This window comes from Sycon ciliatum, chromosome 6, assembly GCF_964019385.1.
Source record: "Sycon ciliatum chromosome 6, ocSycCili1.1, whole genome shotgun sequence".
NCBI lineage: Eukaryota > Metazoa > Porifera > Calcarea > Leucosolenida > Sycettidae > Sycon > Sycon ciliatum.
The window spans coordinates 12,886,461-12,914,022 of record NC_088648.1 but is presented as its reverse complement, the minus strand read 5'-3'; the positions used below and the strand labels follow the sequence as shown (position 1 = coordinate 12,914,022).

Here is a 27,562-nt window from a genome sequence, read left to right as displayed (position 1 = left end):
ATGATAAAGTAGAACGTCTCTAATCCGGGCACCGCTCAGGCACGCACTTGTCACTTGTCGTGGTGGTCAGCTGAACTTCTTGACCACATACAAGAGTACTACCCTCAGCTCCCACCGACTGACTGCGAGCGTTAGTGTTTGTGAAGGGCATCAGTCTGGCTGGGACCAGTGAATCTAACTGAAGAGAAAAAAATCGACGGTTTGCGTGGGGCTCGGCTGGAAGACGAGTTTTCCGCAACCGTAGGAACATCATCACCCTTCAAGTATCAAGGTGCATATGCAGCTCCCAAAGCGGTGGGAGGTGACTGAAGAGAATGATGTGTCATATCAACTATAAGTTACTCGAAGTAGCATATTTCCGAGTCACGGAATATTCTGAGTCCCGAGGGGCCCCTGGTAAGACTGGTTCTACGGTTACAGTTCTATAGAGCTATCTCTCAATGCTGGTACGTTTGTAGTGGCAAAATTACCTGAAGAGAAGCAGGCCATTCTGCATACTATTGACAAGCAGTGAGGGATCCCTTGCTTCACGACTCATCCAGCTACGTGATGAAATGGAGGTGATCTGATTGCCAAGCGACACCAATGTCCTGCAGAGCAAGCCAGGCAATAAAGAGAGAGAGAGAGAGAGAGAGAGAGAGAGCAAAAAAAAAGTGGCAGCCTCAGCAACAAGATAGATGCAATGACATTGCTGACTAGTGTAAACAGGAAGACAGTTTGCCCCCCCCCCCCCCCCCCCCCCCCCCCACCACAGACACACTAGATCTACTAGTAGTGGTTTGCAACACAGACACATCAAGTACAATACTATGTATCTGTGACATACATGGGATCTCAGATGCGAGGTGCCCGCTGGGATGGGAAAGAGCAGGTAACAGTTAAACATAGTAACAGTACTAAGTCTTGTACTTGTTATTCTAAACTCGGATGTTGAGCCAATAGTACTATGTAAAGAGAAAAGGACCTATAAGTTACTAGTTATGACTAACAGTCCGAAGGTAACGAGATAATAATTATATAGTCAGATAGTGCGACAACAAGGCACACAACTGACAATGATATTGAGATATTTTAGTAACTTATAGGTCCTTTTCTCTTTACATATTACTTGTTATTCAAACAAGCTTTACTATGGAGGAAAGTCCATTCCCGGAAATGTCCATACAGAGCAAATGGACATCTTATCAGGGTATTAAGTGAGTTGCAATGTGCGGGTGTATAGTAGTTATGCAAGGAAGGAGATCATTCACTCGCAATGAGTGCAAGACAGACTACAAACTCTCCTCAACACTCCCGGCTTCATGAAAATATGCTGTGCGGATTGCAAACCAGATGCCAACGCCCTTCTATACGTGCGTTGGCAAATGATCGCAACACGGGTGTGCAACACACCGAATACACGGACATATGGAATGCTCACAAGCACCCGGGCTCCATGTATTCAACAGTAGAACAACAGGCCCTCAGGGAGTGTACTATGTAGTCAGCGGTAAGACACAACACTGGGTCAGCAGCACTGACCTCTTGGTTTTCTGCATTCTGCCCGTTGCAATGTGGAAACAGAAGCAGTATAAGAATCCCTGCAGCACACAGCACACAGTACAACACAGAACTACCGTTTTGCAGGCAAGTGTGTTGCTGAAGGAGAATACAACTGTAGCAGCGCTGAGAGAGGACAGGCAATTGACTCAGAGCCACTAACAGTAAAGTTGAGGCCGGATAGGCTGCCATCAAGCTTGCCTACCAGTAAGCCAAGCTCACACAACAGATCGTATGTGGCAAGCCAAGTTCATGCCACTGAACACATGCATTTGCTGACACGAGTAACAGCGCATGCAAACAGTGAGTTCACCAGCTCCCTCTAAAGCAATCAAGATTCAAGACCCATGGAAAGTACAGGATGTATTGCGTGCACCTGGTCTACCATGGCACCAAGGAAGCTACTCAATCTACCGGCAGTGCAGAGAAAAGAGACCCAGGGTTTATGCATGGCTGCCACAGGACAGTTCAGCACAGGCACAGTTTAGCTGAGACCAGACACTGAACACGTCTCTACCGGCAGTGCAGAGAAAAGAGACCCAGGGTTTATGCATGGCTGGCACAGGACAGTTTAGGACAGGCACAGTTTAGCTGAGACCGGACACTGAACACGTCTTCCTATTGATACCCGACACAGCAAGAAAGGATAGTGATGGAATATATCGGCCATTATCGGGTACGAGCAGTACTGACCTTTGCATCGCCAGCCCACACCACCTCACCATTGCGATCAAACGACACACAAGACACGGGACCATTCGTCTTTCCACCACTGCCCTGCACGCCAATAACATGATAAGGGTGGGGAAATAAACACAGACCACCACACACACACATGCACAGACAGATGCACATAAACTCACATGCACGCACGCACGCGCACCCATACATACACATGCACCGCAGCGAGCAATCATGTCTACTTCACTAAACAAAGCAAACACAATCAACTGGCTTCTGGGATTACAAATAGCGTATACAAATGCACTGCTAACAGTACATAGCATCCGTACCACAAGTAATCAAAAACAAATGCAAAGTCTGTGCTCTCTTTAGTACTTCCTCCGGAAACAAAAACTTTCCTCCGGAAACAAAAATTTCGGGACTTTTATTCACATCCTTTAATAGGAGTTCCTCTACTCTAAAAACTTGGCTCGGTGGAACAAAACCAGTGGAAGACAATGAGTGGGTACAGTTCTTTAAAGTACGTACACTACTATACAAAAACAACTGGGCACTGCTGGAGTCTCACTGGGAATCACTGGATTCTTCAGAGCTCAATTCACTTGAACTGCCAGGTTGATATTAAATTGTACATACACCACCACCAAGCAGCTGACTCAAAACTGCCCGCAAGAAAACGTCACTGGAACACAGAGGCTAGAGCATACCTCTACAGAGGTTAATTTGTACCCATGCATGCTTTGTGTAAGAGACTACAGAGGTAGGTGTCAAGGCCAGCACCCTGGTAAGGTGGACAGCTGCTACAGAGTAACATTATCAGTTATCACCAGTTCCAATGCTATATATGTCATTTCCACTTTCCAGTCATTTCACTCTGGAAAAGGGAGCCACACAAAGCAGGCCCAGTGGAACTGGTCCGGTTGGTCAGGCCCTGGCCGGACCAGATTTTCAGCCATCAGCGCATGAGGTGGTGATGTGCACCTGCCATATCATGCACAATGCGTGAAGGGTTATGGTATGGCCGCACCAATCCAAAACTGCTTCCACCAGTACTGCATACGAACACACATGACCCACACACTCACGATCTCTTCGGTGGCATCTTTATAGGGGAATTTCATTTACACAGACCTGCATACATGATGCACTGTACATGTACAATGCTGCTCATGAAGTCCGATCGCGTGAATCAAGTTCGCGCCCTACGCCAGTGTACATCCCAGTGTTCGCAGGTCTAGGGCTGCGCAGCGCCCGGCATGGCATTCACTCGCTTGATCGGATTTCATTGAGCAACACTTTAGCTGAGAACAGTGGAGTGCTCACCTTGTACGACTTGCCAGTGGAAACATTGAAGACATGCAGCTGGCATTTTGCCGTGCCGCACACAAACATGTTGTTGTTACTGGGCTGGAAGCGACAGCAGTAGACCTCGGCACCTAGTGATATGCTACGCAAGCAAGAACCGCTCTCCGTGTTCCATAACCGAACAGTGCAATCTAGAGACGAAGAGATAATGAAGTCGTTCGACTGAGACCAGTCAAAATCTGTACAAAAAAATCACATGCACACACACACACACACACACACACACACGCACACACATACGCACACACGCGCACATGGCAAGGAGAGACAGTGTCACAAAGGAGAAACAGAATATCTAGTGCTTAGAACAGGGCCTGCAGTCAGGTAGAGCTAGTGTACACATTTAATCATATACACATCACACACAGATTCTTGCACGCACCCCCCCCCCCCCCTCTTTCTCCAATCCTCCTCCCATCTCCATTCTACCGTCCCCATGGCCAGTCTAACAGCCAATAAAGAAAGAGACAGTCCCTGAGCATGACTGCACAGAGAAAGGGATCCACTACACTCGCATCGTGCCATAATAGCCTGCCGTTCTCAACACAGTCATGGACAGGACACCAGACACAACAGTCACCAGTAAGCCCAAGACTATGCAGACTCTATTTCATTACTATTCATGGCATTCTGTATGGGAGTGGCATCACCAGCATCTTGTCATTCGCATAACCTCTACAGATGGACACGGGGGGGGGGGGGGGGGGGGGGGACCTAGACCATGCAGGTCACTGATTGATAGCAAACTGGGGATTCCAACGTCAGCTCTCAGAATGCATTGTAATCCCACCACACGCCTATGCCGCGTGGTCCATGGTCACGGACACATGCGCACACGGTGGCGTCAGTCTATTCCTCATGGTCCATATTAACAGATACATACACACACAGCTGTGTCATCGCGAAAGCGTTCTGCAGACCACGAGGTACGTAAAATAATGTAAATTCTGTCTGTAGGGTACAGTGGGTGTTAGAGACCAATGAGCTCTCACATAGTGAGGGTGGTGCTTTTCTCCTCCCCCTCTTCGCCTTTGCCTCGCCAAGCAAAGTCAGGAATCTAATCCCAGATGCGTCTACTGGGGGTGGAAAATAATCTTCGCACAAACTGGGAATCAAACTCGCAACCCTGTGTTTGGAAGGCCCATGCTCTAACGAATTTTGACAACAACGCAACCCCCCCCCCCCCCCCCCCCATGCTAGGTGCAACAAGACAAATCGTTCTCACCTGTAACACCCTTGGTGTGACCCAACAGAGTGTGTTCAACCGACGCTGGAATAGGCTCCAGGCGACATATCGTTAGCGTGCCGTCAGTCGAGCTTATGGCTAGCCTCGTGCGATCGTCATGACCAAACTTCAGAGCGGTCACTGCATGAGAGCAATCCGAGCACAACACGCATCAATGTACATTAGATTGTGCTGTATTCCCCACCCCCAAAAGGGAAAGCAATTCTTGTACAATACTCTACATACATTAATGAACATAGGATTTAACACACCACACCACGAGAGATAGTACCCACTGCCAGTCGAACATTTCCAGACACTGAAGCTCACCACACTGTTGCTGCCACACACACACACAACCAACTCGTGAACTCTCCCACACTACAACCGAAGCATCAACTGGAATGGCAGCAAGTGCAACAGCGATTGCACCAACCGTGGTGGTAGCACAAGCACATGCAGCAAAAGAAGCAGCAGCAGCACAGTCAGTGACTGGTCAGCAACTGCTGTTGTAGCGCCACCAACAGTGCAAGCAACAGCAACACCAACAGTGCAAGTAACAGCAGCAGCAGTAGCAGCAGCAGTGGCAGCAACACCAGCAGTGGCAGCAACACCAACAGTGGCAGACCAGCAACAAGCCAGTGCAGAGGTGCCACTCAGCTTGTGTGTAGTGGGAAGAGGCGGGAGACGACAAGCAGAAGACAAACAGACGAAGACAAGCACATAATCACCACCATCACCATCCCAACATGTACAGACAGACAGGTTCCGCAGCTAAGCTCACCTGCACCTCGATGGTGATCAAATATATGGTACATTCCCTGGAATTCGTAGTTCTCAATCAGCGACGTGTCACCTGCCATTTTCCTGATCACAACGCAACAAATGCAACAGAACACGTCAAACCATCACACATGCCCGAACGGAAAAGGAGCAACAGAAGGCAGCTAAGACGATACACTGTACTATTTCACTCAGTAAACCAGACAGCGCATGTTTTGCCTAACCTTTCTCACAATCATCATGTCCAAAACACATGCAACTCATCACGTGCCCAATTGGAATGGAGTGAGTTAGCAGGAAGCTGAGAGTACCAAATCGCATGTACCTCATTGCACAGCCACTCGGAATGGCAGTCGATGGAATCAAATTATTCCAATCATTCAGGAAAGGAAAATGGAATTTACTGCCGTCAGATTTCACAAGAGAAGACGTTAGTCTGCACTTGAGAGACCACTATCTACCACCTATCTACCAAGACAACTCCCAAAGTTGCCAAGACGACTCGTGTTCATTGCCTTGCTGGTCAAAGCTACATACTGCACTCAGTTGATAGTGCAGCTGAGCGACTGCGAGCTGCAGTGCAAAACAGTGGACCATATGAACTGTGTACGCGCGATTTCAGACATATGAAAACTCTACATAGTGCTGTACACGGAAACTCTAGTACCAGTCAAGACGGCAATTATCAAAAGAAACACTAACCCACAACACGGCCAACACTTCGTTTTGACAGAAATGTTTTTTCTCCAAAATCCATCAGTGACTATTTCTGGTAGACGAGTACGGAGAATGAATGAAGCAGCTCATGGTGCTGCAGATCACAGAGTGAGTTTGTGACCTATCTACGAGTACAACATACAAACAAGGCCGGTCGAGGCGAAGCAGAGTGCTCGATGCACAAATGTGCAAGAGCAGTCTACATAAAAACGGAGGCGAAATGCCATGTAGCTGTAACTTCAAGTTTCACGCATTTCAGCGATCATCAGACAGTGGCAAATGAGTTCAACATACCGTATTTTTCCGGTTGTAAGTCGACCTTTTACGACTTAAAATAGAAGGAGAAAGGGTGGGGGTCAACTTACAACCGGGATTCGACTTATAACCGGGAACTATCAGTATCTTACAAAAAAATGACCTGCACTGCATGCACGAGTGCACTATGTGTACACATTTTTTTCCAGTTTATTGGTCTTTTCAAGGATTGGGATGTTATAACCTCCAATAAGGAATGTTTACATGATTTGTTGATGTGTTAATAGCAGGGAGTGGTTAGTAGTGCTTCTTTGGGTGAAAACTTTAAAACGCAGAATTGAGACCTCCGGATACGGGGGTCGACCTATAACCGGTAAAATACGGTACTGTAAGTCTACAAATATTCGGCGCATATAAAATTTTATTTTATTTTCGGCTATTTTCGGCCTGGTCAAGTTTGGCCGAAAATTCGTTGCGGTCGAAATTTTGTTTTGCAAGGTTCAGTGTGACAGTGGACACATGCGACAGCAGTACAGGCTGAACATTTGATGTGGCCGAAATGGGTTTTAGCCCTGGGAGGCTGATATTTTAACGGGCTGAAAATTTGCCGACTTACAGTACTGTACACTGATGAGAATAGCAGAGTGCTCGATGTACAAATGTGCAGAGTAGTACACACAAACAGCGCAGGCAAAAGGCTGTGTAGCTATAACTTCCAGTTCCACGCATTTCACCGATCATCAGACAGCGGCAAATGAGTTCAACATACTGTACACTGATGAGAATAGCAGGTGACTGCAGCATAGTGCATAGCAGCATAGTGCATAGCAGCATAGTGCATAGCAGCATAGTGCATAGCAGCATAGTGCATAGCAGCATAGTGCATAGCAGCATAGTGCACTGCAGCATACCGTAATGTCGCGTGCATTAGCCGGGGCTTATATGCCTATAAGCCGGTGATGGAGTCAGGCTTGTACACAAGACAGGCTTATACACGAGACAGGCTTATATGACAAGCACCACTCAATGACCAGGCTTGTATGCGTTCTATCTACGGGTAGACTGCAACAAACACAAGTGAAAAGTTCGAGGAGCGCCGAAACAACTTCAAACAAGCAACTTGCCAAGGGACAAGACGGAAAATGCCATGGGAAAGGTAAGTTTGAAGCTTGAAGAGTGCTGCATGGCCGTCGAGCGCAGCTGGTGTTGATTTCCGCATCTTCCCACGTTTTCCGCGTGTGCAAGTGTACGGTACCATGCAAACATGAACATGTAAAAGGCGCGCTCACCAGTCTTGCGTAGTAGCCCGGCTTACGCACGCGACACGTGGCGCGTCTCGTGTACTGGCCCGGCTTATGCATGCGACAGGCTTGTACGCGAAAAGCTGTTGCAGATTTCATGCTTCTACACGAGACAGGCTTATGCACAAATCCGGCTTATGCACGCGACATTACGGTACTAGTAGTGCTCACCTGCTGGCCTGGGCATTAGCTGTTGGCACCAAACCTTCTTGACCGGCCTCAGCAGGAGGAGCGAGATAACCCCCGCTGGCTGACGATGTTGTGCGGTGATGACCTTTGACGAACGAGGCACTGCCTGTTAGCGAGTCCATGCTGTGACGGCAGCTCTGTACATTGAAAAAGGTATGGCCACAGGTGACACAATACACCACACACACACACACACACACACACACACACACACACACACACACACACACACACACACACACACACACATGCACACACATGCCAGCCCGCACACACATTCACACACGTGCAAACACACACACACACACGCAAACACACACGAACACACAATGAGTCCAACCACCATGGTTCTAAAGTCAACATCACTGATCACTGATGTCGACATTGCAAGTCACACCAACTACTCTGTCTGCTTTGGCCACGTTCCAAATGCACACAGTTGCTCTTATTTAATACTGCTGCATATGGTTACTCTGCTCTCACTGACTGAGATCGACGCAGAGGAAAACGCACACGCGCACACACACACACACACACACACACACACACACGCACACACACCTCAGACCTGCCCATCGTGGAAGCGATGATAGCGAACAGCTATGTTAGACATAGCAACTTGTGCTGGGATTACACCATTCAACAGCTTGCAAGGCTGATGAATACACACACACACCATGTACCATGTACCATGTATACGCCCGTCGCAAGAGAAGCACGCAAATCTGCAAATGCACTGGATGTGCACCCACAGATTTTCTCTTTATAGCAACGATAGCGGATCTGATTCTGATTGAAACAGATCAAGACAAGCGCCAGATAACACACACACACACACACACACACACACACACACACACACACACACACACACACACACACACACACACACACACACACACTGTGTAGCTTTGGCCATTTTGGCCTACAATCACACTGTAGTCCGAGGTTACAAACATAGACCAGGACATCTGGCCACACTAGCGGCTGTTACGATTTTCAGCTTGTACATACTGGTTTTTCTACATTGGCCTATGCGCTAATGTTGGTTACGATTATCAGCTTGTACAGTTGATAAAATAATAATAATTATGGTGGTAAAGACACACCTGGCAATATGGCGGTAAACACACGCCTGCCCACACACGCTCTCTAGGCTGCAAATTTCTGGCAGTGTGTGGGCAGGCGTGTGTTTACCGCCATATTGCCAGGTGTGTCTTTACCACCATATTAACCATAAGTACCGCTGCAGTGGTGTCTTCAACTTCATACTCCAGAGTCAAGCTTGTACAGTGTTTTTAGGTTGGCAGTCATGAGTCAGTCAAATATCAGGTCAAGTCGGCGGAATAGCGCGAGCTCCAGTGTGGGAGCAAACCCATTCCTAGTGTTTTTATTATTATTAATATTATGTTATGCGCTAATGACATGCGTTTTGTTTCGATTTTCAGCATACAATACATCAGCACTATGTCCGCACCAGACCAGCACCATGTACCGATGTAGGTCTACCATGGTCCATGGTACATACCAGGAACACACACACAACAAGCACTACTGCCAGTGCAGTGTAGATATGTAGGAAACCGACATATCACTATTATCGGCTGATTAGGCGAAACACGAGAACTGTCACATGAAACGCAATCTTCATCAACGGAATAAAAAATAAATTAGCGAAACTCAATGAAACAACCAGGACGGATGTTTACTTCCACATGGAGACAGTTCAACAATTACATACGCACCTCATTCGCTTCGCCATAGGCTACTGCATCAGAAACGTCGACGCTCATTGCCGCTTTCAAAGGGGACTCCAGAGCTGCCTCAGTGATGCGTCAGGCCAAGACGACAACAGCGCTAGATCGACACACGGCTTGATTCTTGTTGAACAACAACCCTCGAGTCGGCTCGTGTGTTAGGGATCACAGTCAGTGGAGATCTCGAGAGGGCTAGGGTAGGGCCAGGCAGCGAGCAAATCGGCGGAAGACCTGCTGTGCGCACGCGATGCGAGCAGTTTCCAGTGCACGTCGTTGTACGTCTTTCACTTCCAGACTTTGGAGCAGTCCTTCAAAAAATAAAAATAATAATACACTGCGCTTCGTGAGCTGATAGTTCTACAGAGCATAGACTCAGTGATTTCTTGTGCACCTGTGTTGCCAGCTAGTATTGGAGAATCGACACCGATCGATGGAACGTACACAGAAGATCAACAACAGACCATGGAATCCCAAACTGAGCACAGCCCCAGCTCAACAACTCGACTGGCTGCTACTGTCGGGGGTGGCTAGCGGAAGTGCTGGCACCCCTTTCTTGCTAAGCACAGCAGCCGGCGAGCTAGTCATAGGCCAAGGTGAAACGTTAAACTGAGAACACAGTAGTCGATGATGGTGCCAGTGCCACCAACCTACCTACAAAATCGCGTTCCAATGGTCGTTCCAGAACACGATTGGAATGAATGGCCACGAACAGAGGGCAGTCGAGTCAACAAGTCGACAGCAGATCAGAGTGCAGAAAAGCAGGTTCGCAGAGGTTATCTTCGACAGTCGGAGTCACCCCCGCAACAGTCGCGTGTCAGCACTCAGCAAAACAAAAAATCGTGAAGATTGACATCATGTCAGGTCAGAAGGGGAAAGTACCGAGTCAAACCATCCAAGTCGTCCAAGATTCTGTACATCATGTAGACCTATGTCTATGAGTATGAATATGTACATACATGACTTGTACATGACCGTACATGACTACTGAATACTACATGATTTACATCATGACTGTACTGAGTCTGTACTGTAGTAGTACTGGTAGTAGTAGTAGTACACTGGACAGCTGCAGACTGCCAAGGCCAAGGGCATACATACTGACATAGTACAAACTGACATAGCACAAAATGACATAGCGCAAACTACCAATAAGCTTGGATCTAATCATTCATCCCTAGCTAGCCCTGTCCAGGCCAGGCACTGAACTCTACCACAACAAGTGCCTTTTATTTATTTTGTTGTCCCGACTCCTTGCGGTGTGTGTTAGGAGAGGCGATTGGAGAGTACATTGTATGTACAGCCACTTGCGGCGTACCGGCACTGGACTGTTTTCGAGGACAACCACTGGTGCACCCACTCCTCCGGTCAAACAGCAGGTTCAAGTGCAGTCCATTACCAGCACACATGTCTGTGTATAGTGAGTGAGGGTACAAAGATGATCAGGATTGCAATACTGGAACCAAGCTGCCTGTGCCTCTCTTCATAACCCATCAGAAAATCCACGCAATGGCATCAAACTCAAGGGAAGAAAGGGCAGAGACATTCCAACTAAAGTTACGTTAAAAGTACACGTAACTGAAAATACCAGAAATACTGCAGACATACCAAAAGCCTATTACCATTATGGCATGTTCTGAGTACTACGACCATTATAATTTACAAATGAGAGTCCTCCGGCTGGGTAGAGTGTTCAATATTCGTTGGAATAGAGCTATTGTACACACGACACAGAGCACCACACAGCATTCATTGAAACTAATAGTTTCATTCCCCTAGGCAATCATCGGACAACTAACTTGACATAGGTAAGAAACTAGTACTTCGTTACAACGGATGATGCGAGGTGCATGCTCTGTGCCGTGTGTACGATTATAATTTATGAGTATGCTTTGAAGTTTCTTTGTGCACCTTTGCTGTGCCACTGGAGTATCTTGTCAAGTACGGGTCTGTATTTCTTGAAGTACTCAATCTGCCCATACAACTGTTTCATCCTGTTTCGTCGTACTCGTTCTTGAAGAAGTATGACCCTGGCTTGTATCAGCGTGGTTGCAATTTTGCAGAGAATTCAGCAGAGACTCAGAGCAGCAAGGGATATATGCATGCGCCGTCGTCCTTCGGCGAGAATCCCACAGAATGCGGTGTAAAGACATAACTGCGTACAAGTAGCATACAGTATACTAGTAGCAGCAAGAGTGAATAAGCTTCCAAGAGTGTGCAACTCTGCACATGGGGTCTCCAGCGGCGAAAACTCACATCACGTGTCTCAGATACGTTTCGTACTACGTACGAACGAAGGATAGCGTGCACGCAATCCGAATATCTGCCATGATCATGCTGGCGAGTTGCATACGCGCAGTGACTTTCTGTCAGAGAGTGCTTTTTTTATTACTCCGCTGCCCGCTAAAATTGGGCTGGAAACGATTACGTACAACTGGAACACCACACCACGTGATGTGAGTTTTCGCGGTCGGCGAACCCCATAGAAAGGTATCAGGACTTGCATACTAAACACAGACAGGCTATTATTTATGAAGTCCGGTGGCAGTATTTGCACCAGGTATTCTCAAGAATGTGTACAGAGTGCTAGCCGTCAAAGCAGAAATCAGTGTAGCAAGAGTTCTACCTACAGAGATCTACAGAGATTGCTCTGAGAACAGGACTAGTTTGTACCCCCCCCCCCCCCCCCCAACACACACACGCATGAACACACATGTGCACTATGAACAGGAACAGCCAGTTGTGCAAAACAGTGTAAAGAACCCATGCTCAGAACAGAATGTAGCCTGCATGCTGTGGCCACAGGTACATGGATACAACCCTCACCCCCATACTGGGCCATAGCTAGCCTGACTTGTGCCCATTATACTAGTACTGTACACCCACAGGCTGTATAATACACAAACCCTGTTAGTTCTCAAGTACGTGTAAGTTGTATTGTACGGACAAGTACAAGTACAAGTACAACTGGCAGCATCAAAGATGACAGAGCTGACACAATGGTTTCATCTGTTTTCACGCAGTCAACATGCTGCTAGCTAGCTCTGGCTATACCAGTTACCAGGACAACAGCAGGTACAGGTACAGCGTAGGCAAAGTGCCAGTGTCTGAGCGAGTCCATCCGTGATCACAGTATTAAACGGGGGGGGGGGGGGGGACTATGGTTTCGTGGGGTCAAAAAATGAAGTTTCGAAATTCTTACTTTTTGTGCTTGCTAACGGTTCCACCTGCTTTCAAGGGCTGGAGAAAAACATTTGAGCAAGTTCCATTGATGCATTGCACAGATATACGCATCTAAAGTTGCACGAAATTGCAACAGAATTTCAATTTAGATGTTCAAATGTGCTAATTGCAATTCAGATGGAATGCGGCTAGTTCTCCCAACTCTGGCTGATTTCTCGTGCTGACGATGTGTACATCTGCCGTACCGTATATCAAAATTCAAATAATTACTTGTAATTGTAAGACAACATAATTGTGCAAGGTGGATCATGGGAAACCCTCGCCAGAGCTCCAGCAGTGGAGGCCGGAGAGTTCGTAGGGCGAAGAGGAAGTATTTTGGCCCAAAGAAGTCTTCTGAGGAACCTAGACCCGATGATGAGGCCGTGTTGGACGCTGGCGTTCCAGAGAGTGCGTCTGCACGAAAATTGAAAAATGTGCCATCCTGGCTGCTTGAAGGAGATATTGAACAAGGTTTTCTCACCGAGTCAGACAGCGAGAGTGAGATTGATGAAGAGCAGGATGACGACGACTATGACGCTGCTGATTGTTGTGGAGTGAACGGCAATCGCATTGTTGACCTTAGCTCCCTGCAAGAACTTCAGGACAATTTCGCAATTTGTCGTAAATGTTCAAGTGGAACTCTTCGGCTCGCAGACTCAAAGCAACGAGGCCTTGGTACTGTGCTGACGCTTGAGTGCAATGCTCCCATCAAGTACACCGCCTCTGCTTCAAAGTTGTCTACTTGTGTTCGGTCTTCACCTGGCTAAGTCAACACCACAACTACAAGTAAGATGTTTTCCCAGATCTTAATCTCCACCATTGCATTGGATTGGATTGATATTACAGTGGTGACTATCACAGACATCCGCCTAATAACAATAGACCCACTAAGGCAATGCGCCACTCAGTAAGAAGGCTGGCAGAAGTTTTGAGGTGAACAAGCGGTCTGTCTTGGGTATGCGCCGCATTGGCAGAGGATGGAATGCGCTAAGAAAATTTTGTGGAATAATGAATTTGCCACCACCAGTGACAGAATCAGTTTACAACACGCACCACAAGCAGCTGATGACTGCTGTTTCCAATGTTGCTGAGAAGGACATGCTCCAATGTGCTGTTGAGCTGAAGCAACTGGACAACACCGACAAAGTTGCTGTCACATTCAACGGAACCTGGATGCGACGCGGCTACTCCTCCCTCTTCGGTGTATTTGCTTGCATTTCATGGCGCACCGGTCGAGTTCTAGACGTGCAAGTGAAGAGTCGGTATTGCCACGAGTGTGCCCTGTGGAATGACGAGGAAGAGAGTGGAGTTGTTACAGCACAGGAATTTCAGGAATGGAAGGAGCAACACTGCTGCAAGGCTAACACCAAGGCATCTGCACCTGGCATGGAATGTGAAGCTGCGAGTGATGTATGGAAGCGCTCAATGGAGAAGCGCAGCCTGATGTACACCACCTACATTGGAGATGGAGACTCCAAGGGGTATAACAGAGTGTGTAAGGAAGACCCGTATGGTGGTGTACAAATTGCAAAAGAAGAATGTGTTGGCCATGTTCAGAAGAGAGTGGGCACACGACTCCACGAGCTAAAGCGTCAACTGAAAGGGAAGAAGCTCAGCGATGGCCGCCTAATATGTGGGCACACGACTCCGCGAGCTAAAGCGTCAACTGAAAGGGAAGAAGCTCAGCGATGGCCGCCTAATATCTGGAGCTGGCCGACTATCCGACAAGACCATTGACAAGCTACAGACTTATTATGGCTGGGCAGTGCGACAGCACAGTGATGACCTCCAGGCAATGGCGCGGGGTATTTGGGGTGGCCTCATGCATCGCTGCTCAATGGATGATACGCCTCAGCACGATTTCTGCCCTTCTGGCGCTGACACCTGGTGCAAGTACCGACAAGTGGAAGCTGGTGCCAGGGAGACGTTTACTCACCGCAACTCCATTCCGAAAGCTGTATTTGAGGTCATCAAACCCATCTACATTCAGCTTGCAGAGAGAAAACTGCTCGAGCGATGCTTGATGGGTGCGACACAGAATGCAAATGAAAGTTACAACAACATTGTGTGGAGCATGTGTCCGAAGGAAGGCTTCTGTAGTGCAGACACTGTGAGCACAGCTGCACACCTGGCAGTTCTCACCTTTAACCATGGTGCAATCACCCTCCTGGCAGTTCTGAGGGAGTTTGGCTGCACAACAGGTTGCTACACGGAGAAAGCTCTTCATGTTGAGAATCCACAAAGCTCAGCGCAAGGCATCGACAGAGGAAAAAGAGAGGAGGAAGAAGAGGAGAAGACGCAGAAAAGGATGGGAGGAGGCTACTGTTGAGCAAGAAGGTGTGTCTTATGGAGCAGGACAGTTCTGACAGCTACTTACCTAGTCCTGGTGAGCATAAACTCTTTGCCACTTCATGAAAGGTACATATTTGGAGTGCCTATTTTGTCTGTTTTTAGCTATTTTTCCACTTTCCGCGCAATTTCCTGGTCAGGTCTTTTGTAGTCATGAAGTTGGTTGCTCCAACGAGGAGCACACGCTTCTTACCGAACTTGACACTTGACTGACTCACGACTGCCATCCGGAGCACACGAGGAGCACGTCGCACCTTCCGCTCGGCAAACCTGTAAGAAAGCACCACTCCCTGCTCAATACACAGTGTTTCGGGGAATTCACCCCTCATCAGTTGAGCTTGAGTAGGCTGAGGAAGATTGTGCCTGAAAAGCACCACTTATATACTGCTCTCCAGGCCAAACCATCACCAGGGATACAAACTTACAGAGACAGAGACGAGAAAGCGTCTCTGTAAGTTTGTATCCCTGGTGATGGTTTGACCTGGAGAGCAGTATATAAGTGGTGCTTTTCAGGCACAATCTTCCTCAGCCTACTCAAGCTCAACTGATGAGGGGTGAATTCCCCGAAACACTGTGCATTGAGCAGGGAGTGGTGCTTTCTTACAGGTTTGCCGAGCGGAAGGTGCGACGTGCTCCTCGTGTGCTTCGGATGGCAGTCGTGAGTCAGTCAAGTGTCAAGTTCGGCAAGAAGCGTGTGCTCCTCGTTGGAGCAACCAACTTCATGACTATTACCGCCGAAGTCGCAACTTCTAAGTTCGTATTGTTGTCCCTCACGCGGACGTGCGACTAGTTGTTGGAGGTGACAGCGTTGTGAATAGCTATACTGGCTCTCAACGTCTGTTTAGCACAACTCCATGAGCGACTCTGACTCACGCTGCTACCTGGGGCTTCACGAGGTGTTTGTCGCGCTGGACACAAAGCGTCTCTGTAAGTTTGTATCCCTGGTGATGGTTTGGCCTGGAGAGCAGTATATAAGTGGTGCTTTTCAGGCACAATCTTCCTCAGCCTACTCAAGCTCAAATGATGAGGGGTGAATTCCCCGAAACACTGTGTATTGAGCAGGGAGTGGTGCTTTCTTACAGGTTTGCCGAGCGGAAGGTGCGACGTGCTCCTCGTGTGCTCCGGATGGCAGTCGTGAGTCATTCAAGTGTCAAGTTCGGCAAGAAGCGTGTGCTCCTCGTTGGAGCAACCAACTTCATGACTATTACCGCCGAAGTCGCAACTTCTAAGGTCTTTTGTATCTGATATATAAAAGTGTGGATTTTCTGATTCTGCATGTCAAGCTGCAGTGCATATGCCTACTTTTGGAGTCACTTTGTTAGACTGGTGACCCTTAGCCCTCCTGAAATTTGTAAAAAATTACTGTTTGTGCGCATTGCCGTGTTTTTGTTGTTGTTTGCAGGCTTTTTGTACATACAAGGGTAAAATCCTTAGGCAGGTGCACTGGAGGCATATATACTGAGTATATTCCAATGCATTTCAGCTCATGAACACTCATCTGGAGTGCACAATATTGCGCACTATTTTGTCATCTCTATCGCCCACGGTCCCTGAAACTGGATTCTCATTTATTTTACTTTGAAATGGAATAGAATGACCAATGATGCTCTTTCCCATGTCTACTCATTCCAGGAAGCTGCACAGAAAATTTGGTGTAGAAATCTTGCACCATTCCAAAGTTATGACCAAATTAGATGGGCCCTGTCGGCTCAGCCACCGCGAAACCATAGTGAAGTGGTGAACATCTCACACAGAACAGATGGTCACAACTTCACAGTACAAGCCTATCCAGGACTGTGTTCTGCAGTGTCTGTTGTAGAGCCAGGTCAGCATGGTCAGTCACCTAGCTGAGAGGGTGTGTGTTGGACCTGGCTGAAAGAAATCAGCCATGAACACCATGACCTGGTCAGAAAATGGGTTCGTTTGGTTCTTAGGAGCTTTATTCACGTAAACTAATCCAAATCAGTGTGGATGACCCAGCTAGAGGGGGGAGGGGGAGGGGGTACAGACGTACCCGCTGACCCCCCCCCCCCCCCCTTCTAGGGTAGGCTTGATTGTACAAAGTAGCACAATTCTTCAGTCTCAATGAAAGTGCTCTTGCCCATTCTGGAACCAGCTTTCCAAAGCAGAATAGACATTAGAGAGGTTGAACAACTTACGAAAGGACTATAGTCCGTTTCAAAAAGATTAGCAATCAGATTTCGGTCTTAAAAAGTATGAAGATAAGGGAAATTCGGACAGCAAAGTACATAGAACGGCTTGTTATGGTACGGCAAATTGTTTAAGGAGTTAGAATTTCGGCCAGGTTTCTGGCCTTTTCCCATGGTTTACAATTTGCCCTGGAAACCAGCATCGATTTTTATCAAAACCCACGATTTATCTTTGCCTTTTTGGCCTTGTGGTTATGAATGATTGCTAATCTTTTTGAAACTGACTGTAGGGAATGAGAGGCTGACTTGTTCTTGCATCAACATGAAAGCCAGACCCAACTGACTGGGGATTCCGATGTGTTTGGTGAGTTTATCCCGAGTGGACCCGGTTATAGACTCATCATGCGCTTATTTTACGAGTTGGTAAACCTCTAAAATGTCCTGTCCCCCAGCTGCCAGTATGTTTGTTAGTGAGAAGTTCTATAGCACATGGCTATCACTACTGATACTACAATTGCGCTCACTGAAATACGACCAAGTGTGCAAAACTGGCGCCCTGGACCAGTTCCGATTCAATCACTGCACTTGTACATGTGTCCGTCCATACGTCGTTCATACGACTTCCAGCGTGTCAAGGGCCGTGTATTTTAGGACAGGCAACAGCAACTACACACTAGAATAGGAAAACAGAACAACAATCCCTACGGGAAGCACAGGACTTACCGAAAGAGACGACAAGTTCCGAATGCTTGATGAATGACTGCGGAGAACACATGCATGTGCGAGCGTGCACAGACACACAAACACACAAATCCACGAATTTCATTGTGATTATGAGCCAGAACGATCTTTCAGCAAAAGTGGAGAGGTGAAGAGAGACAGAAAGAATGGAGAGAGAGAGAGAGAGAGAGAGAGAGAGAGAGAGAGAGAGAGAGAGAGAGAGAGAGAGAGAGAGAGCACGAGAGAGCGAGCGAGAGAGAGAGAGAGAGAGAGAGAGAGAGAGAGAGAGAGAGAGAGAGAGAGAGAGAGAGAGAGAGAGAGAGAGAGAGAGAGAGAGATGATCCATCAGCAAATGGTGAGTACCTACCTATCCAGGCCAAAACGCTTGTGCAATATTGAACTCCGCGTCTTCAAGTAGTCTTTACGAATCGTCAGATCGAATTTCTGAAGGGCAAACATCGAAGAGGGATAGATAGAGAGATCAGAGCGTAGCATTGAAATAATAGGAATTGATGAAGTACGGCGCAGCAGAAGGATGCCATGATGCAACAAGAGAGCTTGTGCCCATGTGCCCTAGACGTAAATACCATGTTAGAATGATATAAGTCTTTCCGGGATGTGCATGACGGTACAGGGCATATACGGGATACAGGTAACGTCAAGAGTATATAACCCCCCCCCCCCCCCCCCCCCAAGAGTGTGCAACTCCTGATACCCTTTCTATGGGGTACGCCGACGGCGAAAACCCACATCATGTGGTGCAGTATCTCAGTTGTACGTTTCCAGCCCGTTTTTAGCGAGCAGCGGAGTAATAAAAAAAAGCACTCTCTGACAGAAACTCACTGCCGGTAGACAAATCTCCAGCATGATCATGACAGATATCCGGATTGCGCGCACGCTATCCTTCGTTTGTACTTAGTACGAACGTATCTGAGACACGTGATGTGAGTTTTCGCCGTCGGAGACCCCATATGCAGAGTTGCACATTCGGGGGGTTATACTAGTATACTCTTGGTAACGTCAAGAGTAAATACGCTACAAAGAGTGCGCGCAACTCTGGATACAGGGTCTCTGACGGCGAAAACTCATATAGTACGATTTGTACTACGTACAACGGAGGCTAGCGTGCACGCAGTCTGAACATCTGCCATGATCATGCTGATGACTCGCATCTGGGTGTCTGTCTGGGAGTACTTTTTTTTCCGACTCTATCGGTCACTAAAAACAGGCAGGGAACGTACAACGGGAACACTACACCCCGTGATGCGAGTGTGACAGGGTTACCCGGTATCAGGAGTTAGACACTCTTGGGAGTCTAGCCTATATACTCTTGCTACCATCAATAGTCCATAACCCCTAAGAGTGTGCAACTGCCTGCACAACCTCTATGCAGTGCTGCGACGGCCGAACTTCAAATCACATGACATGGTTCAAAAGGTTACACTGGCAAACAGTGCAAAGTGACCACAGGTAGAGATGTACCCAAAGCTGGGTTACGTACCACCCTGTATCTATCATGCACAGGGTGCAGATAATGTGTATGGGTTCATCACGTGATGTGAAGTTCTGCCGTCGCAGACCCCATAGCTGGAGTTGCATACTCTTGGGGGGGGGGGGGGGGGGGATTATGTACTCTTGGTACCATCAATAGTCCGTAACCAAGAGTATGCCCTGCATATAAGGCCTGACGCGGCACGCTGCCCGCAGCAAGTGGCCACGAACTGTGGGCCAATGCGTCAATATTCATTTGTGACAGCTTCAAGCTTCCGCGTACGTTTTTCTCTGAGATTTCGGATGGCTTTGTACGTGATACATCGCGCACAGACATTGCCTTTGAACTTCCCATATTATGCGTGAAAGAGCTGTTCCTAAACCGTAGGAAAGCTCAAATCCAGTCAGCTTGATTGTCATTTCACTAGGTAAGAAAGGCAGCTCGCCGCGCAGAGTTGCACAGTGTTGGTGGTTATGGTCCCTTGGTACAGTGATAAGAGCCGTCACCAACATGAAACTCTATACAGGATGTGTATGCTACTGTAGTACAGGACAGGGGCGTTGGAAGGTATTTTAGTGTGGGTGCGGTCAGCCATCTGAAGTACAAGTCACTCGTGGGGAGAGGTGGCTGAGCCGAAATTTTGGAAAATTAGAGTCCAGATCAGTGTATTTTATTGGTTCACGGGGTACCTGGGGCAAAAAGTGGTACGGTCAATACCGTAGTGACCGTAGCTTGTCGCACGCCCCTGCAGGATCACTGCTGTTTGCGCCTGGCCACTCAGTAAGATGGCGGCAATAACGTCAACTCTTCGAGTTTCCATAGTAATAAACATGGCGCGTGTGCACGCGTACGCAAACAATCATGTGTGCACCAAAAGCGGACCCACAAAAATTAAATTTATTTGAAAATCAACTAACAAACAACATGTTTGGGATGTCGTTTGAGCAAGGAACTTACCTGAAACGGTCCTCAATTGGCCTTCCGCTTGTGCTTGGCCCTTTGAGGGACAAGTTTGGCGTGCTGAGGAAGCGTGGAGGAAAGGTGAGCCTTCAAGACAGTCCGTAGCTTGTCGACATCGTTCACGACGCCTCCGTGTCGCTTACGAAGGTCGTTGAACTCGGCGTGAATACTTTCACCTCCCTGCTCAGCTAGTAGGCCCAGGCCAACTCTGAATCTTGCCAAGGCATCAGGCAGCTGGCATTCCAGCAAATGAAGCTTAGGCGTTACATGGCCAAGTTTTCTGGTGACGACCTCTTGCCGTGCTGTGGAGAGGAAGGTAGCGCAATCACTCTCGAACAGCTGAATATCTTTTGCTGACATTGTTGCGCAGGACGAGTATCTTCGGCGGCAGTGAGAGAACTGAGTGAGCAGGTCATTATACCGCTTTGCCACTACTCTGGCCTGGTCGAGAACGGATGGAGGCGCTGCTCTCTCTGTGGTGGAGGCGACAATCAGAGGCGCATTTGACAAAGCAGCAACCACTGGTGGCTGCAGGGCATGGTGAATATGATTGCCGATAAAGGCACCACCATGGTACCGCTGGCGACAAATATTGTACTCCTGCAGAGTTCTGTCCAGTGAGGCCTCACATGGACCATGCAGAATACTGCGGCTCTGGAGCTGGTCAGACAGAGCCTTCACTTCATCCTGGAGAGAGCTGATGGCGCTTGTGTTGGTGTGCTGCTTCGCCTGAATTCCTGCTGTGGCCGCTTCAAGCTGTGGGGCAGTCAGGTTGGAAGCATGGATCGCAAGCCATTCGAGCTGCTCCTGTAGACTGCCAGCTGCTGTGCGCTTGTTCTGAAGATCCAATTGCTTCTGGCGAAGGCTCTCGTGCATCTCTGTTGTGACAGTGTACGCTCGGCTATCTGTGCCAACTGCTGTACTGGATGATGCAAGGGCAACGTCCAGCATCTGGCAGTCCTTGGTAATGGCATCGAATATCCAAGCGAATATTCCCAGATCCAAATGAAGAACGGGAATAATCACATTGTCCAGGGACACAGGCAAGATCGGTGGCCGGATGCAGTTGTTGTGCTTCTTAGCGTCCGCTAATTTTGCACCAGCTCCAACAAAGGCAGCGTTGTCTGTGCACAACGAATCGAGACTGCGCGGTGCTCCGCTACACCCAGGTAACTGTATCTCTTTCCGCATAGCAGTGCAGTGCAGGCAAGGGTGGGTTCCACTCGGCCCTCACAAGCCGTACAACGTGGTCTGCAGTTCGTAGTCTCCGAACAACAAGACTCTCACTGACCTGTTACGCCACGTTGTACTGGCCAGCTTCTCGACCTCACTGACGAATGGCTGCAGGGCCGTGCACAGATTTGCTGCCGTATCTTTAGCAGAAAAGATGATAAACGGAATGATGTGCCGTAGAGCATTGCACTGCTGCACATTAACGATCTGGAACGACATCTTGAAGGACTCGCCACCGTGATTGCCGCCGATTTTGACCCATATCTCATCATTTGGGATTGCGCCATCATGCCAGTGAAGCTGATCTGTTGCCTCCAGCTGGTTCAAGTAGTGATGGACAGTCCCAACAAGGTCAGGAATTGTCACCATTGCATGCAGCTCGACGCTTCCAGATGCTGCTACGAACGGTGTCTTTTCTGCCACAATGGTAAAGGGCAAAAGATCGTCGAGCTGTTTGCGCATTACCCGCTCTGACTCGAGATACAGGCCAAAGTCCTTCAGCCATACTTTCAATTTCCGGAGCTGATTCCATGGCATGTGTAGGTTGGCTTTCAATGCTAGCGTTGTGCCTGTCCCAGGTGTTTTTGGCATGACACCAGCCTCAATGAGAACAGCTTTACGCTCTTCCTCCTTTAGCCGACTTAATGTGGCAGCTTGCTGGACAACTGCACCGGCGAAACTCCCTGCTACGCGCTGGCTGGTTTCTTCAAGCTCAGCACAGCGTCGCCGCACAGTCCTGGCTGATGCATTGTTGGACGGTACAGCTGCAACTGTTGTTCGTTGCCATGTCTGCGATGGACCTCGGCTCCTCAACTGAAGTACGCCAGCATCCGCCTTGCTCTTCACTAGATGGCTGGTGAGACTGTCTGACACGTTGCCTCGGAGCTTTGACGGCGAAGCAGTGAGCACATCACTGACAGCGGTGGACGGGCCGACTGTTTGCTTACCAGTGTTCTCGCAGTTCTGCACATGGCTGGCAAGTTGAGCAAGTGGCACTGTTGCCGGGCAACCAATCAGCGCTCCAGCATAATTGTCGCATCTGACCACTAGTTCGGCAAGGCAGCCTTGCAAGATCGGATTGGGCGTGCTGAGATTCGACACGGAGAGCTGTGCATTGCAACCAGGGCATGTTGTATCAGAAGCCAGCCACTCCCACGCACATGCGGAACAAAAGCTCTTTCTACAGCAGTCTGCTTCCACGGCTCTCTCTAGCACATTGCTGCATAGTGTACATTGTAATGTAGCTTGGCATCCGATGAATCTATCTGTGCTCAGACTCTTGTTGGCTGCATAGCTTGGTGTTGCTACATCATACAATTTCTGTAAACATGTGCTCTGACTCTCCGAGTTGATCCCTGTTGTCCGAGACCGTGTCTGGTGTGTGCCTGTGTGCATAGACGTGCACGTGGATGTAACGGCTGCCGCTGTACGGGCAGGTGGCTTTGTTGTTCTCTTTTTCTTAGCCGGACGACCACCTTTGGCGGCTTGCTCAATGGTAGTGCATACCCTGCATACTGTGGTACCATCCTCATGCACATGATCATGGGGAAGCCAGCTACTTGGCTCGGCACATCCTCCACCACAACGTGTATACTCTGACTTGCTCAAAGAAAAATTCACAGCCTTGTAGCATGTACTGCAAATCTGTGTAGGGTGCACGTGTGGTTGGTCCTGTGTGATATCCACTTCAAAACATTTCAGAATACCCTCGGCATTCTCAGAAACAGAATACGTAGTTTTCTGCTTCTGCTTGGCTAGCGGAACACCGCCGACGCGACACAAAAGACCCAGTAATCGAACATGACGATCCATTCACGTAAAAACGGAAAAACAGCCAAAAAAGCGCAGACTTCGTTTCGGTAGTTTAGGTTTCGTTCGGATCGAGTGAGGTGGCAATCGATCGAGAAAGACCTGAGGTCCGACGAGAAACTCACCAAACATGAAAAATAACTTCTGGAACACGAAGGGAAGGATCTATCAAGAACGGAGATGCTACTCAATCGTGATGACGAGCGACATGAAGTTGTTTCAACAGATCGTGTCAGAACTCAGCTCAACCTTCACCGATCGTCTTCAACTTTTCTGGTGTGGTCTATCATGTTGTAGTCACTCACTGTATGTGGTTCTTGTTCTTCTTTCATGCGTAGAACAGTCCTAGAAACGCAAGAATGTGACCCGTGTCAGCGAAAAATTGTTTCTGTGAAAATCAAAAATTCAAATTTCCAGGGAGAGTGCGTACGCTCGTACCCAGGACACTGTGGCCAGGATCAGGTCTATGATAACAGCAGTGGGATGTGTATGCTACTGTAGTACAGGATGTGTATGACTCGTGGAGGCCACGTGTCTTGTCACTACAAATACACGGGCCTACAGGGCACTCTGTGCATGAGGTGAACACCTCGCTGCCAAGGTGACGTGACCGGCTGTTCACACGTGACCTACGTTTCTTAGCAGATCATGGGGTCACTGGGTCACATGACACATGCCAACACACACACACACACACACACACACACACACACAAACACACACACACGCACACACACGCGCACACATGCACACACACACACACACACACACACACACACACACACACACACACACACACACACACACACACATGCAAGTACCGATACGAATTGAAGGGTGATAACAATAGACTTACATTTGAGTACTGAAGGTCACGTAGTAACTGTGTTCTTCGTCTCAGATACAGAGTTCCTGTACAACATCAAAAGAAAACAGAAAAACCGCAATGACAAAAAAACCCGCATTGATACCTGACATGTATGTACTAGCAAGTCCAACATTACTACAAGCTTGAGTACATCCTCGTCTATCCGCATGTCATTTATCTACAGCCTTCACTTATCAGTGGCTTTGCCGTGGCTTCACATACATGTAGGCTGCAATTGCATTATGTTTCATAGGTCCAAACAAAATCCGGTGGAACAAAAAATGATTAAATGTCTCTACTCACGAGTTTCATGCTGAAAATCAATCATTAAGAGACTGAGGCTATACTCGGGGTTGTGTGGTCTTATTCACTATAGGTGTTATCCCATGGCAGGTATTCAATGCTAGTGTTTCAGTGCCAAGGCAGTGTACGTGATCAGTATAGTACTATGCGGGTGGCATGGGGATATTACGACACCGGCCAAGGCGCTACCGGACCGCGGGGCAGAGGAGAATACAGGCAAAATGCTAGTCTTGTCATTGGGGCTTTGGTGAGAATTGGCACCAACTCGGGGTGCTACTGATGCGGGAAGGGCGCAGGTGTAGTTTCCTTTTACGGTATTTTAGACGGTTGTCATGACGAGTAATAGACGTGACGTTATCGCGAGCTCTGATGCAAGACAAACAAAACCAGGACACCTGGAGGAGAGGGGGGGGGCAAAGTAAATACTGTAGCAAAACTCCTTACTACCACATACTCCTGTGGTTTCGTCACTAAGAGAGAAGCTTTTTCCACCTCCCTGCAAATCATCCCTGTCGCTCATGCTATCGAGGGTATTGTACGCAGAGATTGAGAGGGCGGTCATAAAATAAGGTTGGTTGGTTTGCAACTGGGTGCACACCCTTTTATTGGGATTGGATAAAATGTTCACCAAGTAAACTTTCTGCGTGTACAGAGCTCTGCCTCAAGAAGGGTGGAGTGTGTGTGTGTGTGTGTGTGGGGGGGGGGGGGGGGGGGGGGGAAGGTTTGAGTCGTAGCTTAGGCCGTTCATATTTTTCATGTACTACAAGTCTATGCACAGTTGAGTCGCTGTGTGTATATCTGTATGCTGTGCTGGGTGAAACCCAAGCATGCTCATTCTTGGGCGCTCCGTTCCTTGGCACCCAGCATACTGTAACAAGCATGTGTGTTGTCACTACATACCGATAGCACCAGTAGTTCAGGGAGTTGTAGCATACACTATTCTAGGGAGACAACAGGAGGGGGTGACTGGAACTCGGCATGACGCGGGTTTCACTCCCGCCCCTGCTCACTCCAGTCGCGATTGGGGCAGGGCTGATTTAGCCACACTCGCATACGGTATGACTGGCCTGGGTTGCGCTTCTCTCTCTACGCTGAAACATTTTAAATTCTCATTCTCCTTATTCCCCCTATGGCCGTAGCCATCATCACATTCGCTCTCATGCTATTGGGTTCTTGCCCGTTTGGAGTTGCGAATTCAAATAAATACAAACAAACTTGGCTTCAGCAGGTCAAGGTCGCAATCGTGACTCTAGATGAAGTACAGTACTGTCAGTCGCCGAAGAACTGGGGGGGGGGGGGGGGGGGGGGGGGGGGGCAGCCTCGTAGCCTAGACCGTTCTTATTCTCATGGATTACAGTCTATGCACAGTTGAGTCACCGTGTATACATTGGTATGCTGTGCTTGGTGAAATTCTAGGCTGGTCGTTCTTCGACGCTCCGTTCTTTGGCAAACGACAGTACTGTAGCATTTGCAAATCCGAAGGGTTGAAATAGTACACAGACCGTTTCGGGCAGTACAGTACATGCTACGATTTCCTGCTTAGTATTCACGATGCTCTGGTGTTGTCTACCTACATACTTCGACTCCCGGCATAGCATCTATGATAAAATATCACTCCTAAAAATTATAACGTCTGAACGGAGAACTGGTTCACTCACTATCAATATATACAATTTGACATACAGCCCTGCATGGTATCTATGATATTATAACTCATAACCGTCTAAACGGAGTATTCATTCCACTATCAATATAAAAAAAATTTATTACAGTTTGCCATACAGACAGTAGTGGGGCATCACAATGTGGGTGTACGCATGGGTGATTGGGGTTACAAGTGCCAGAGCAATTGGTGCTGTCGGGACTGTACGCTTTCTAAATAACTCGCCCAAAATCGTTCGGATAACAGGGACAGGACACACTGCCAATACTATACAATAGACCTAACTGTTATTGGTAATTGATTTCAACGTCGGAGTTCTGTGAGGAATTTGAAACTTACTATGCTGAGGGTTGCTTGCCACTCTGTAAGCATTGTACCTGGCATCCACAGCCACTATCTGCTGTGAGATGGAGCTCTGCCTGTTGGCAGTGGCTGGGCTGTGACTCATTGTAGCAAGTCTTGTCCACGATCAAGACCAAACCTCCAATCTGAGAAAACTGTTCACTACGAACATTTGAAAATTGACAGGACGTGTATTTCTCGGTATCTCTACGCTCGCAGCTCCCTAATCTAAACCTCTATCCCCACCTTGGCACTAACTTTGTAATGGAATACCATACCCTTTCCCTCGCAAGAAACAGATCGACACTGCCTACTCAGTTACTGATTACCGATAAAGCAACTTCAAGTAATAGTTCAAAGAGATGTAGTATTATAAAATTGCTGAATCAAAATTTTAATGCTACCAAGTCAAGCCCGGCGTCGTGTGGTACCAGGCCGGGAGAGCCAGCGGAAGCGACCGGTAGCGTCAACGGGGCCGCGGTACCCAGTACCAGGGAGTCTTCCCGGGGTGACTTCTTATTCAAACCAGGCCGGGTGTCCACGAACCCCTGGCTCATCACTTAAAGGGGAACTCCACGAAAAAATGAAACAATACTTTGATAGCCTGTAGAGTTCCGGGCGCTGAGTCGAATGGTCTTG

At 48.2% G+C, this 27,562-nt stretch overlaps 1 protein-coding gene across 2 annotated transcripts in view; it reads right to left on the bottom strand.

Annotated features, from left to right (window-relative positions):
- Nucleotides 1-27,292, bottom strand: part of LOC135819399 (WD repeat-containing protein 13-like) — a 30,226-nt gene extending 2,934 nt beyond the window's left edge. The window contains exons 1-11 of one of the 2 annotated variants that reach the window (XM_065332599.1): nucleotides 26,921-27,292; nucleotides 24,604-24,659; nucleotides 18,621-18,697; nucleotides 18,257-18,293; nucleotides 8,041-8,195; nucleotides 5,598-5,680; nucleotides 4,814-4,954; nucleotides 3,547-3,767; nucleotides 2,233-2,316; nucleotides 1,522-1,580; nucleotides 471-590 (exon numbers count right to left, since the gene is read on the bottom strand). In XM_065332599.1, coding sequence (XP_065188671.1) covers nucleotides 471-590; nucleotides 1,522-1,580; nucleotides 2,233-2,316; nucleotides 3,547-3,767; nucleotides 4,814-4,954; nucleotides 5,598-5,680; nucleotides 8,041-8,195; nucleotides 18,257-18,293; nucleotides 18,621-18,697; nucleotides 24,604-24,659; nucleotides 26,921-27,029 — 1,142 coding nt within the window. In that variant the 5' untranslated portion in view covers nucleotides 27,030-27,292. Of the gene's footprint in view, nucleotides 1-470; nucleotides 591-1,521; nucleotides 1,581-2,232; nucleotides 2,317-3,546; nucleotides 3,768-4,813; nucleotides 4,955-5,597; nucleotides 5,681-8,040; nucleotides 8,196-9,803; nucleotides 10,612-18,256; nucleotides 18,294-18,620; nucleotides 18,698-24,603; nucleotides 24,660-26,920 lie in introns of those variants that run through there. The other variant, XM_065332600.1, reaches the window with a different exon arrangement.
- Nucleotides 27,293-27,562: the final 270 nt, after the last annotated feature.